The sequence below is a fragment of the Eublepharis macularius genome, chromosome 2 (assembly GCF_028583425.1).
Source record: "Eublepharis macularius isolate TG4126 chromosome 2, MPM_Emac_v1.0, whole genome shotgun sequence".
NCBI lineage: Eukaryota > Metazoa > Chordata > Lepidosauria > Squamata > Eublepharidae > Eublepharis > Eublepharis macularius.
The window spans coordinates 171,578,485-171,592,659 of NC_072791.1; the positions used below are offsets into that span (position 1 = coordinate 171,578,485).

The 14,175-nt window shown below is 40.7% G+C and overlaps 1 protein-coding gene across 1 annotated transcript; it reads right to left on the reverse strand.

Moving 5' to 3' along the window:
• Positions 1-6,370: 6,370 nt before the first annotated feature.
• On the reverse strand, positions 6,371-7,825 carry LOC129323569 (ubiquitin-associated protein 1-like). Its single transcript, XM_054970100.1, has one exon. It carries the CDS (start codon positions 7,823-7,825, stop codon positions 6,371-6,373), a length of 1,455 nt encoding a protein of 484 aa, XP_054826075.1.
• Positions 7,826-14,175: the final 6,350 nt, after the last annotated feature.

Genomic DNA, 14,175 nt, shown 5'->3' on the forward strand with positions numbered 1-14,175 from the left:
ATTTTGTAGCGGCGTCTAATAAGAAAAAAAGGGGAGTGGTATTGTATATAAAGGAGGAGCTACAGCCAAAGTTAGTGATGAGAGATGCGGAAGCCAGATTTTTAGCAGTGGAATGTATATGGAATTTAAAGAGAGTATTGGTGATTGGAATCTATGCACCTAACGGAGCAAAAGAAAGCTTCTTTGAGGACTTGAGGAAGCAATTAGATGAACTTTCTTATGACCAGATAATTCTTACAGGAGACTTCAATGGAGTGACAAACTTGGAACTAGATAAAAAGTCAGCAACTGCACAAAAGAAAAGAGGACTATTACCAAAGACGTTTTTTGTATTGACGCAACAGGAAACTTTAGAAGATGTATGGAGAAGACAAAATCCCAAAGGCAGACAATATACGTTTTTCTCCACGAGACACTCTACGCTATCAAGAATTGATATGATCTGGGCCTCAAAAGACTTAGCGCTTTGGACTAAGGATGTGGAAATAATGCCTATGGTAGGCTCAGATCATAATCCAATTATGTGGAAGTTGGGGAAAAGGAGTAAAAGGAAAGGATGGAGAATAAATGAGGATTTGCTGCAAGAGGGAGAAAATATGGAGACGTTGAGAAGAGAAACAAAGTTTTTCATACAATATAACATGAATAGAGAAGTACCAACCAACAAGGTATGGGACACCTACAAGGCAGTAATTAGGGGCATGTTAATGGACTTAAATGGAAGAGCCAGGGGAAAAAAAGAGGAAAAGAGACAGGAGATCATGGAGAAAATAAAAGCCAAAGAAATACAGTTAAAGAAAAGACCAGGGAAAAAGAAAATCTACCAGGACATTAAAATTCTTCAAGAACAGCTGACAGCAATGAACAACAAAGAATTGGAATGGAATCTTAAGAGAATGAATCAAAAGGCGTTCGAAGGCGCAAATAAACCTGGGAAATATTTGGCATGGCAATTGAAGAAGAGAAAGGAGAAGAAAATAATAAATAAAATCTGTGAGGACAATAAAGTGTACCTGGAACAGACAGCTATTAGTAGAGCCTTTTATAAATTTTATGCCAAATTGTATAATAAAAAAGAGGTGAATAAAGACTCAATAGCGACATATTTGGAGAAAATGAAGCTCCCAGTAATCTCGGAAGCTTGGAGAGACAAATTGAACAATGAAGTAACGGAGGAAGAAATAAGAAAGGCAATACAGTCAACAAACTTGGGAAAGGCGCCAGGACCGGATGGACTTACAGCCAAATTTTATAAGGTAATGGCTAATGAACTAGCACCATTCCTAAAAGATGTGATTAATGGTGTTTTAAAGGATCAACGGATCCCAGACACTTGGAGTGAAGCTAATATATCACTGATCCCCAAAGAGGGGCAAGATCTGACTAACGTGAAAAATTATAGACCTATATCGTTACTTAATAATGATTACAAAATTTTTGCGAAGATACTGGCGGAAAGAGTGAAGGGATGGCTTTCTGAAGTTATTGAGGAGCAGCAAGCTGGTTTTTTGCCAAATAGACAAATCAAAGACAATTTAAGGACAGTTATAAATGCTATTGAATACTATGACAAACATTGTGACAAGGAGGTTGGTTTCTTCTTTGTGGACGCTGAAAAAGCGTTTGACAATTTGAACTGGGACTTTATGTTTGCCACCATGGAAAAGCTACAAATGGGAGAAAGATTCATAAGAGCAGTAAAGGAAATTTACAGAGACCAGAGTGCAGCAATTGTGGTGAATGACGAGGTGACCAAGAAATTGACTATAGGTAAAGGAACAAGACAAGGTTGCCCTCTGTCTCCACTGTTGTTTATTTTGGTTTTGGAAATACTGATGATACAGATACAAGAAGACAATGCAATCCGTGGAATAAAAATAAAGGACTTTTCCTATAAGGTCAGAGCATTTGCGGACGATATAATGCTAATTGTGGAAGATCCAATGGAGAATATGCCAAAAGTAATAGAGAAGATTAAGGAGTTTGGAGATTTGGCAGTATTTTATGTAAACAAAAAGAAGTCAAAGATATTATGTAAAAATATGACCAAACAAAAACAACAACTATTAATGGAAATAACAGACTGCGAAGTAACAAGTAAGGTGAAATATCTGGGAATTGAACTGACTGCAAAGAATATAGATTTATTTAAAAACAACTATGAGAAACTGTGGACTCAGATAGAGCAAGACTTGATTAAATGGAACAGACTGAACTTGTCATGGTTGGGAAGAATTGCAGTAATTAAGATGAATGTGTTGCCAAGAGTGATGTTTCTGTTACAGATAATACCAATTATCCGAGACTCTAAGCAGTTTGAAAAATGGCAGAGGAAAATATCAGATTTTGTTTGGGCAGGCAAAAAGCCTCGAGTGAAAATGAAAGTGTTACAAGATGCAAAAGAAAGAGGCGGAATGCAACTGCCCAACTTAAGACTTTATTACGACACAATTTGTTTAGTGTGGTTGAAAGATTGGATGATGCTGAAAAACCGGAAATTACTGGCCTTAGAAGGATATAAAAAAATATTCGGATGGCATGCATACTTATGGTATGATAAAGTAAAAGCGGACTCTATGTTCTTACATCATTATATTCGGAGAAGCCTATGCACAACTTGGAAGAAGTACAGAAATTACCTACAAGATGGAATCCCCTCATGGGTGGTTCCATATGAAGTAATAGATCCGAGAACTGTCGATAATGAACAACAGTGTCTAACATACAAGGAGATAACCCGAATGGAATTTTCTAAACTTAAAATAAAGACGCAGGACGAGTTGTCTCCAAGTTATGATTGGTTTCAGTACAGACAGATCAGAGATCTTTATAATTCGGACTGTGTGAAGGGAGGGATAAGAATGGAGAATTCGGAATTAGAACAGGCACTTTTACAAGATGATAAAAAGGAAATCTCTAAGGTATATAAAGTGCTGCTGAAATGGTATACTGAAGATGAAACATGTGGAAGTTCAATAACATCACAGTGGGTGGCACTGGAGAAATGATATCCAGAGATGCATGAGGTACAACATCTGGTGACATCAAGGGGTCAGGGCTGGAAATGCGATATCCGGTGATGTATCACTTCTGCTGAAATTGCCAGGGCTGTTTAGTCTACTCACAGCACTTTCAATGGTGTGGCAGGGGATGCAGCCTAATATTCAAATTACCTCATTAATATACAACATGTACCCCTTTACTGCTAAAGAGAAAAGAGCAAACTAAGTGAGAGAGCAGGGGGAGAATGAGATAGAGATAGATGGACAGATGGCCTGTACATGTAAATCAGATAGGTATATGTGATATTGGGATTAGAGATGGGCACGAACCACAGAAAAAACAAACCATGAGGTTCGTGGTTCATGGGTTTTCATGAAACAGGAGCCACGAACTGGGGCCAGTTTATGAACCAGTTCATGGTTCGTGGGGTTTAAATGCCACTTTCCAGCCACTTAGCAATGACAGGGAAAGGGGCATTTGACAGTTTAAAGGGCCCTTTCCTGCCTTGCAAGTGGAAGATCCCTTTAAACTATCACCGGGCAGGTAGCAGGGGGCCGCAGCAGCCATTTGAGGGGCGGGAAAGCCGATTTTGGCCTCTGCCACTGGGTGAGCCTGCAGGGTGGTGGAGGAGGCCAAAATTGGCCTCTCTGCCCCTCAAATGGCTGCCGCGGTGGCTATTTGAGGGGCAGGAAGGCTGTTTTGGCCTCCTCTGCCACCTTGCAGGCCCACATAGCGATGGAAGAGGCCAAAAACGGCCTTCCCGCCCCTTGCAGGAGGAGGGGGAAGACACAGCAGGCCTGCAGGGCAAGGTAAGTGTGGGGCTGGGGCTGGGGCTGGGGGGTGGGGTTTGGGCAGTTTAAAGGGCCCTGAGGCTTGCAAGCCTCAGGAAAAGTTTATATGGCCATTTCTCTGGGGAAATGGCCATTTAAACTGCCCCTTTACGACCCAAACAAGCCAGTAGATGAGTTTGTGGAAACGAGCTTCCACGAATCACTGGTTCGCGAACCACGAACCGACCTGGTTCGTGCGTTATTTTTGGGTTGTGATTCGATTCATGCCCATCTCTAACTGGGACAGACTGAAAAGAAACAGGTGGTTTCAACTGAAAGTCTAAATCACGAATGGGGGAGGGACCCCATGGGAGACAGTGCCCCCTGTGTGCTGATTAGGAGCTTGGTGGAAAGGAGGAGGGTTATTCAGTGCAATATACTGGACAAAGCTTGGCTGCAGGCCTGTAATGTTATTAAATATTAACAGCACAGAAAATGGGAGCAGAGAAAGGGAAATGAAAAGGCCTTAATAAGAACATCATGGAAGACAAAAGTCCCAAAGGAGAAAAGTCAGATAAATGGGCTGTCTAAACTAATTTGTGCATATTTGGATTAAGGCTACCATGCCGTCAACTCAGAAGATGAGTTGTATTGACATAGCATTACGTGATTGTGCTGACAATGGTAAAACTAGACAACCATCAAATTGTAATTGTTTTTTGGGGGGTGGGGGTGAGGGTGGGGGGGGTGCCAGACAAGATTAAGATTCTATGTCACAAACTTGCATCTTAAAAGCAGACTCTAAAAGTGAATGGCGATTTACATAAAACTCATTCCAATTCAATATTATAGTTTTATTTTGCTTAGTGTTCAGACATTAGTACAGTGACATGAATCAAGCTGACCATTGAAAGAAGCATACAAGATACTGCTCTAATTGTTTATATATGACTGTTATCTCCTTGCATTACAACTCTTGATTAAGGTAGTACAGCAAACATAATCTGGAATAATGCCTGAAAAATGATGCTGAGGGAATCAATTTAATTTGTAAAGCAATAGAAAAAGTATTACAACGTTGTCTGAAAATTGATTTTCACCAGAGTACACTTAGACAAGGAATTTTACAGCAGCAGACTGTGATAATGCCCTGCATAGTTATCCCACGAGAGATAATGTGACTGAAAAAGAAGCTTTCCTCCATTCAAAAAGGCCAACATGCTTAGGGCTCATCAAGGTAAGTTCATAACAAGGAGATCAGTATTCTTTCTATCAGTCCTTATTTAGTAGGATCACTCCTTATGCGCTCATATTTTTTTCCCGGTGAATTGGGATTCCTTTTCTGCTTCTGTTTTGCCTGTTGGGTAAATCTGAGGTGATCACTTGAAACCAAATTTTTGTTTAGTGTTCACACACAAGCTTTAGAATTATCTTTTCCTCTCATAATAAATTTATGAATTTGAAAGTAGATGCAGGGAAAGGAAAGCTTCAGAAAGAAGCTTTATGGGATTTTAATACAGAGAGAGAATCTCTCTAGACTGAGTCCAAAGTACAAAATAGTGAATATCTTGTTATTATTCATGAACAGATAAATTATATTACTTATAGAGCCCTGTTGGATCAGACCAATGGTCCATCTGGTATAGCAGCCTGTAGCCAACCAATCACACTGGAGGGCCAACATCCATACAGGTCACTGGATGATATAAATAAGCAATAAGCAGCAAGATTTCATTTGGATTCTAGCTAGTCAGTTGTGAAATAGTAATTATAAACATTTACTTGTTAACTTCATCTAACATTGTAAATTTTTTATGATTGAATTTTCTTTATTTAAACTATAAACTATACACCATAACATAATAAACAATAAACACAGAGAATAAGAAAAAACACATAATTCTAAACATGACACACTAACAATACATATATGTATAAAATGTTGGAAATATGCTAAACAAGAAGGAACATTTTTTCATATGTGGTGGACATGTAAGAAAGCAAAGAGTTTTTAGTTGCAGATACAATCATCGAGGCAGAAGATTATGAAGATTAAACTTCAGCGGAAACCAGAGACTTTTCTGTTGGGAATAATGGACAGCCAGTTGGAAAAAAGATTTAGAACACTGTTTTTATACTTTATTACAGCAGCAAGAGTACTTTATACACAAAAGTGGAAAACTACAACATTGCCTACAGTGGAGGAATGGTTGACAAAACTTCTAGAGTTTGCATTAATGGCAAAACTTACTGCATTAATTAGAGAAAGGACATTAGTTAACTTCTTGACTAAATGGAAACGGTTAACAGACTTTTTGCATGAAATGGATAACAAGGATTTGTTGATATCTGGATTTATGGATTAAGAAACATGAACAATAGAAAAAAGGTTTTGTGACTAATTTAGAATAAGTGGGACTCTAGAAATTATATATACTTGTTGCGGAGAAAATCAGAACTCAACTAGTAGTGTAATTTAGGTGTTTTTTTGTTTTCTTTTTCTTTTTTTCATTTAACATTATAAATTGACGTACAATAAACTAGTAAATCTGAGCAGGAACCCTCTTGGGGATTTGCTTCAGGACTAGGAAGTTTTTCTAAATCATCAAGCCGGCTACCAGTTGGAAGATTATTCTGCCTGCACAACAATTGTAAGTCAGTACATTCATTAGCTGGAGAAGTGCTGTTGTCTCCTTCTCTGAGCACTGATGCATTTCCAAAGCAGCTTCTATGAGGAGTGGATCAAAGCCCTTCTCACAGAGCTGTCCATGGACAAACAGATAGTTAAGAACCTGTTCTATGCTCTGCCCCTTCTTCTTCATAGCTTTCAGGACATCCTCGTAGGAGTAGCCCATGTTGACAACAGTCTCAATGCACTGCCGCTCGCTGGAGGAAAGGGCCTGCAAATCTTCTTCATACAGGGGTCTGCTGAGCCATTTTGCACAGCTGGTGGCACTGGGCACTTTAGATGTCAAGAAACTTTGGTGAGTTACCACTGTACTTGTATTGAATGTCGGAGTTTCTTCTGTACATGCTACTGAGGTGGGCTGGGAAGGCAGTCTAGACACTGAGGATAAAGTCTGTGTCTCTGGGCCACTGTCCACATTTAAGTCGGACAGCCCAGCCATGTGGTGCCCATTTAGTTCACTAGCTCTGCTCTGTAAAGAGCGGAGAAAAGTGCCGTTGCAGAGGCAGGCAGCATTGCAGTATGCAATCGTGAGCTTTGCTGTTGGCAGGTCACTCTCATCCAAGTCGAGCTTTGGGAAGGAGAGAGATTTGATATTGCTCACAGATGGAGAGAGGGACACTTTGGAAGACAGGGACATCTTTTTACAGCCCCCCAGCTGTGGCAAAGCAATAAGAGCATTTGGTTTGTGGAGGGGCTTGAGGTCCAGTGTGGCTAGAACTTCCTGGTCCTGCAATACAGACTCAGGAGTTCCTTTGGGCATACTGTTGTCTAGCAGTTGGGCAACTCTCTGTCCCGTGGTACCCACATGGATCTCCAGAATGTTCTTCAGCTCCTCCTTGTCATCAATTGTTTTTAATTTCAGCTTGTCAAAGAGGTCTTCCTCACACTCAAAATCTGCTTGGTTGAAGTCGGCCTTTGCGTGGGGTGGGCTCAGGGCCTTTTGCTGCAGGGTGCTGTTGCTGGCTGGGGTCGGAGTCAAGATGTGGTTGTGCTGCAGGCTAGCAAGGATGGGGTTGATGGGAGGTGGCATGGCAGCCCAAGGACAGCAGCCCTCAGAGAAGCCCGCTTGGCTCTGCTCCTCCAGGGCTGCCTTGGAATTGACTAGGGCCTCCTCGGCATTCCATTCAGCCTCTTGCTGGGCGGTCTGGATCCTCTTGATGTCCTCAACCCACTCAATGGTCCTCCTTTCCAGGGAGAAGTCATACTGAGCTTCCCTTCCAAGTTGCAGCGAGTCAGGCAAGCAGAAGCTGATGGGTAGGCCAACTTTAGCTGGGGCTTTAAACTTGTCTCCAATCTTGAATGGGACATCATCAAGGTAAATGAAGGGCCCATGAAAGTCAGAACTGGACTTCCTAGAAGCCATTCAGAATCTGAGCGAAGGGCCCGCCTCATCACCCCCCTCATGGCGGAGGCAACTGCCGCTCCTTGCGCTTCCTTGGCCTCTGCCCGCTAGGCCTCCCCACCGGCCACCCCGGCCCACCTCCCCGCCCCAGACCCGCCTCGGCGACGGAACGACACCATCTTGTCCCATAAGTCAGTACAAGACCAAAAATAATGGTGTTATTGGTCAGCACGGTCTAGTGTTCTCAGGATGAACCTGGCAACCATTAGGAGAGTTGGGGGAAGGGACGTGGTAGAGGTGAGGGTGTCACAAGCATGATGATGTCACTTCTGGGGGAAACCCAGAAGTGATGGTGGGAAGCTCTAGGAATCACTGGAAACTCTAGAGTTCCCAGCAATTCCTAGAGCTACCCACCATCACTTGTGCATGTTGTTCTCATGCTTGTGATGCTGCCTTTTTTTAAAAAAAAATCCTGTTGCCAGTGGGCAATGGGAGCTCAGAGTGGGTATTCACTGGGGGCTTGGCAGCTCTAATAGGGTCTATTTGTCTGATAGTCCAACAGATGGATTTGGGACCTGGGTTTCTCATCATAAAGTCCCTGTCCATGAACTGAATGTGGGATCTTTAGCAGATTAACAGTACAGTCTAGGGGTGTGTGCTTCGAGTTTCCAATTCAGTTAAAGTACTCGAATCGGACCCGATCTGTAATGAGTCGGGATTCTCGAATCAGAGCCAGCATGCTGGCCCTGATTTGGAAATCCCTAATCAGAGCTTCCTGAAGCATTTGGGTTGCTTTGGGAAGCTTTGAGGTCTGAGTTTAAAGGGCCCTTTCCCTGCCTCTTGCAAGTGGCAGTTCCCTTTAAACTTCAGCTGGCAGGTAGGGGGAAACCCGAATATTTTCGGGGTGCACACCCCTAGTACAGTCCTAAGCAGCGTAATACTTTTCAAAGCCCATGAAGTAAATAAGTTTAGAAGGGTGTAACTTTGTTTAGGATTGCACTATTAGTTTCCTACCACACTGCTCAATTAAGCAGAGAGCTCTTCCACCAGACAAAGGTAGCTTTGGATGGAGGGAGAATTCACAGCTCAGCCGAATGGAGGAGTACAATTCCTTATCTGTAAAATGGGAATACAAAACTACCAAACTACATAACATGTATAATATACATGTTACAATCCAGCAAAAGGGTGCCTTAAAGTTTCCCTCAGACACATGCAGTCATGGGGGAGGCATGATATCACTAATGGCTGCCATGGCTGCAAATGTAACCCCTGTGAGGTTAATTGGTTTAGCCCAGTGGGGTGGAGTCAGAAGCTAGAGTCAGGCTGCTGAGGAGGAGGCTGTTTGCGGGGAGCTTAATAAATTATAAGCTCTTATCACCTTGAATAAGGTAATCAAATGTTGTATGTAAAATATGATTTAAAGTGGTGTTTGTGTATTGTGTGTAGTTGGTGTTACTGGGATTGTATTATTTTTGCAGGGCTATAATTCCCAACAAGAAGACGGAAGCCTGGGGTACAGCTGCTTCAAATGGATGAGAGAGGACTCATCACTTCTTGAATGTTGAACTGTTTGCCTTTTTAAGGACATTGTTGATTTGGAGCTTTTTTTGTATGGTTGCACTTAAGAGTTAATTTTTGTTAAAGTTGTATTTTACTAATTGTTAAAAAATTTAAAAGGAAAAAAAGTTCTTTCTTAAAATTTTGTGAAAGTTGCTTTCTAAGCCCCATAGAACCCATGAAAAGAGAAGTTACACAAACACTGTATAAATGTAACTATTCAACTTGTACGTGAGGCTGATGGTGGGAGTGTTTCTCACCGTACCTGTGTTTTCTTTCCCTGCAGACTCAAGTTGTGTCTGAGTTGTATTCGCATGCACACACTCAATAGTCATGTGAGATATGTCTGTGGAAAAACAGATCACTCATCAATACTTTGTGTGTGTGTGTGTGTGTGTGTGTGTGTGTGTGTTGGGTATGCATGTGAAAGTGGTCTTAAGTCTCACTGAAATCAGAGAAGTCAGTTATAACTAAAAGCCATTCTACAACTTTTAATGAGTCTTAGCTGTACCTAATGGTTGCTGGAGTATGCCATGAAACTTTTATAGTCTGTTATTAAAAACCAACTTAATACTCTTTTCATAGCTTCTAGAGGAAAGTACCTACTGTGTTACATCTTTTTTTGGTCGTATTTCTTTTGCATTCTCTTTTTGTAGGTATAACTTTTAAAAGGTCTCCTTGCTTCCATATATTCATAAACCAGAAAAAAGGGGCAAACATGACATTATGCTGTTGATATTGCTTAGCCGCTGAATCCAGCATGGTAGATTTATTTCTCTAAACGTGATTCACACAGGTCAATATACTAATACTTACTTACATGTAAGTCTTTCATGTGTGCTGTTTGCAAGACTGACAATTTTGGTTTAAACCAGAAAAAAAATTATCTGAATGTATCTGGCAACATTATAGTGAGAAAAATTGCATTTTATGTTTCTTTTGTAACCCAAGATTCCAAATACCATGAGGGCTAATGGTACTGGCTTTGAAATGCATATGAGTACCTGTATTTGCACCATCAAATAATTTCTGTAACACTGTCTAGCATGTAGGTAGTTTGGTATTAACTATAGATAGTAAACACTGAAGAAAACTAATATTAACATTCCTTAAATGAAAATGAGACCATTGAAACAAAAAAAGTAATCTAAATCATTCAATTGAAGCCTATTAATAAAAATAAATGCTGGTATTGTTCATTATTGATCATATGCATCATTTATCTGGGCAAAATATACTATTCTCTCTCTTTATCCCATTTAGTTCTAATAAAACATTTTGGAATAATATGGTCATGGCTTTTTTTCTGATGGTATGCACTGGCACCTCTTTCTGGAGTATCAGCACTTCTTCAGCATGCACGCACGCACACACAGAAAGGAAAAAAGCACTGAATAGAGTACTTTTGCTCATTGGAGTGACAAGAGAGTGGATTCTGTAATGTAATCATTCATTTATTAAACAAGTACTTTCTTTTGTTTGTGATCAGGAATAAATTCAGGATGGACAAGAACAAGTACTTCTTCCTCTCATTTTGTAATCCAGTCTTGGGATTTACTGCCAGCAGAGTTAGTGATGACCACTAGAATAGATAACTTCAAAAGAGGATTAGACAGATTCATGGAGAGTAAATCCACCAATAGTTGCAGCCATGATGATGATTAAAGGAAGCCTCCACATTCTGAAGCAGTAAACCTCTGACTGCCAGTGCTAGGAAATGACATCAGAGACCTCTCTGCCCTATTTGTTGGCCCTCCAGGGCAATTGATAGGCCACTATTTGAAACTGGATGCTATGTTAAATGGACCGTTATTCTGATTCTTCTTATGTTCTTGTGCTATACAAGTAATATACTGAATATACTGAATATACTGTATCTATGCATGGATGATAATGAGATCTTCACTATTTTATGTTCTAGATCCTTAGGAGCAAGTGTAATCCTAGCCCATGACAAGCACTTTCCATGTTGACCAGTCCATGGGATCATCCACTAACATTATCTCTGATTTATCTGGATTGAGTTCCAGTTTATTCTTCCCCAGCCATACCGTTATCATCCTTCTACCAGGACCAGGACCTCAGATGATTCCCTGGTTCAGATTAAAAGAAGTAAAGCTTGATATCATAAGCATACTGATCACACCTCATTACAGATCTCCAGATGAGTTCTATGTGGAAGAGAAAGTGTGTGTGAGTTTGTGTCTGAGAGAAAGAGGGTTGGGAGACAATCTGAACCCTGAGGAATGCAGTAGGACATTCATAGAGAACAATTCCCCAACAATAATATCTGTAATCTACCCATCAGGAAGGATTAGAACCTTCACAAAATAGACCTTCTCAATCCTAATCCAGCGAGCAAATCCAAGAAGGCATTGCATAGTTGATAGTATCAAATACTGAAGAGAGGACCATGAGATATTCTCCTCTATGTCTCTCCTAGAGTCCCTGTCTCAAAACTTAAAATGAATCTAGCTATACTTCATCCTGGTATAGCTGGAGTTGGTCCACCATAAACTTGAGTACTTTGCCCAGAAAACTCAGATTTATATATATAATTTAATAGGTCAGTGTGGAACAGTATGGACTTTTTTAACCAATTGGTTTCAGTGCAGCTTATTTTACAGCGGTGATACTTTGGTCAGGCCTCAGCGATGAACTCACTAGCAATCCAGCCAGAATCCCATGACTTATTGTGAATAACAAGGAAGGTAAAAATCATGAAGGCACGTAGTGGTCTAGCCACCAGGTTTTTTGCCAGCATCTTCAGGATTAGTGAAACAAAATTCATCCAAGCAATTGAAAACAGTGTAAAATAAATTGAAAGTATAATGTAAGATAAATTCCAGTGCTGAAATTAATGCCAATGTGGCATCTAATTATAGCTTTCATTAAATGTTACTGCAAACATACTTTGAACACTCATAAACAGCAGTGGGATTATATTTCCTAGGTTTTCCCCTAATATCTACATATTTAGAGTCAAACTAGATAAGACATTGAGATTTGTGAATGGAGCAACAGACACTTTTAAAAATGCAGTTATTAGGTATGCAGAGGCCTGATTTGGATCAGGGCTAGGGTGCTGGGGAAGGGGTTGAGCCTTCCCTCTGAAATATTTTTCCAACCTGATAAGGCTCCAGGGAGCCAGTATTTGCTGTGCTGGAGCAAACACGCAGGTACCCTTACTGGTACTCATATGCTTACCCAATGGGACAACTGGCAAATCTCCAGAGCCATTTAAGATTGAGAAAATTGTATGGGGGGGGGGGCTTAAAACTTCCTCCATTATTTCCTTATCCTATCTGGGCCCTCACACAACTGATTGCTGCTGAAGGCATGAAGGTTGGGGATGGGTCAAGTAGGCTTCATCTCTTCTACCTACATTCAATGCACACACAGAAATTTCTAGAGGGTTTATGTTTAACACTAGTTTGGGGAAATCAAAAAGAGTTTGATTTTGCCACTACAGACTAACACGGCTAACTCCTCTGGATCTATGACTAGTTTGGGGAAATGTGTTTTGTTTTTGTTTGTTTGGCTAGCAGAATCTATGATTGAGTTTTATCAAAAAGTTCAATTAAAAATATTGCCTTATTCTTGTCCCCATTGCTGGTACTAATACAGTAACAGTGTTTCCCAGCACTCTTGATGGTAAAACCTTAAAAGCTGTAATGAAAAGAACATTGGAAATGAACTCGGTCGATGTGATGACACAGCAGTCACCTAGCAGTATGTAGCAATCAAGAGAGATGAGAACAAGATTACTAAAAAAAACCTCACAAAACAAAACTACTGCCAGAGGAAGCATCATTCCAAATTTAACTTTACCTTTGCAACATCATCTAAACCCATATTTTCCTGTTTCAATACCTCCGAAATACATCAGGAAAGAAATGTCAAACAGCTCTGCTGACCATTTCTGTAAACAAAAAACAATACTGGACTTTTCAGCCAAACTACTTATTCATTCATTCATTCATTCATTCAGTCAGTCAGTCAGTCAGTCAGTCAGTCAGTCAGTCAGTCAGTCAGTCATTTCCTTCATTTATGTTTATCTTTATTTCAGACACTCAATCAGAATCAAAGTAAAATATTGTAACTGTGGGTACTTCTGTATTCTGAGTTCCCTTCCCTTTAGGGTTGCCATGTTCAGATTGGGAAATTCTTGGAGATTTAGGGGGTGGAGCCTAGAAAGGGTGGAGTTTGGGGAGGGGAGGGGCCTCAGAACAATATAATGCCATAGACTCCACCCTCCAATGTGGCCATGTTCTCCAGGGAAACATCTCTGTCACCTGGAGATCAGTTGTAATTCCAGGAGATCTCCAGCCACCACCTGGAGGCTGGCAACCCTACTTCCCTTACATGGGACTGGTGTTCAGTTTAATTTGACTGAGTCTCACAACAAATAATAAAGAAAAAATGCAGTGTCCCAAATCAGTGGCCTCATTCGTCATCTTACAGAAGAAACAAACACACTGTACCCAACAGCAGACTGAATATGAATTATCCTAACTTTGTCCAAGAATGCCTGTAAGTGAAGTAGGGAATCTAAGCTTTAGTCATAATCTACTCACTGCATGTCTCCTGTACTTTTAAAGACTCTAGGACTAGCACGGTGCATTTTCACTCCTCCTGAAGTACAAAGTCAGAAATGTCATTCCAACTTGGAAGCACATTTTCTTTTCATGACACACAGAACCTACAGATGAGAAAAGAGTGCCACCAGTGAAATCAGCTGCATGCAGTGGTGACTTCATATTCCTTCTATGGCCAGCCCTGAGCTCTTGCCAGCTGACTCTCCCAAATGT

Coding starts and splice junctions, on each gene's coding strand:
- LOC129323569 (XM_054970100.1), bottom strand. CDS start 7,825: ATGGCTTCTAGGAAGTCCAGTTCTGACTTTCATGGGCCCTTCATTTAC.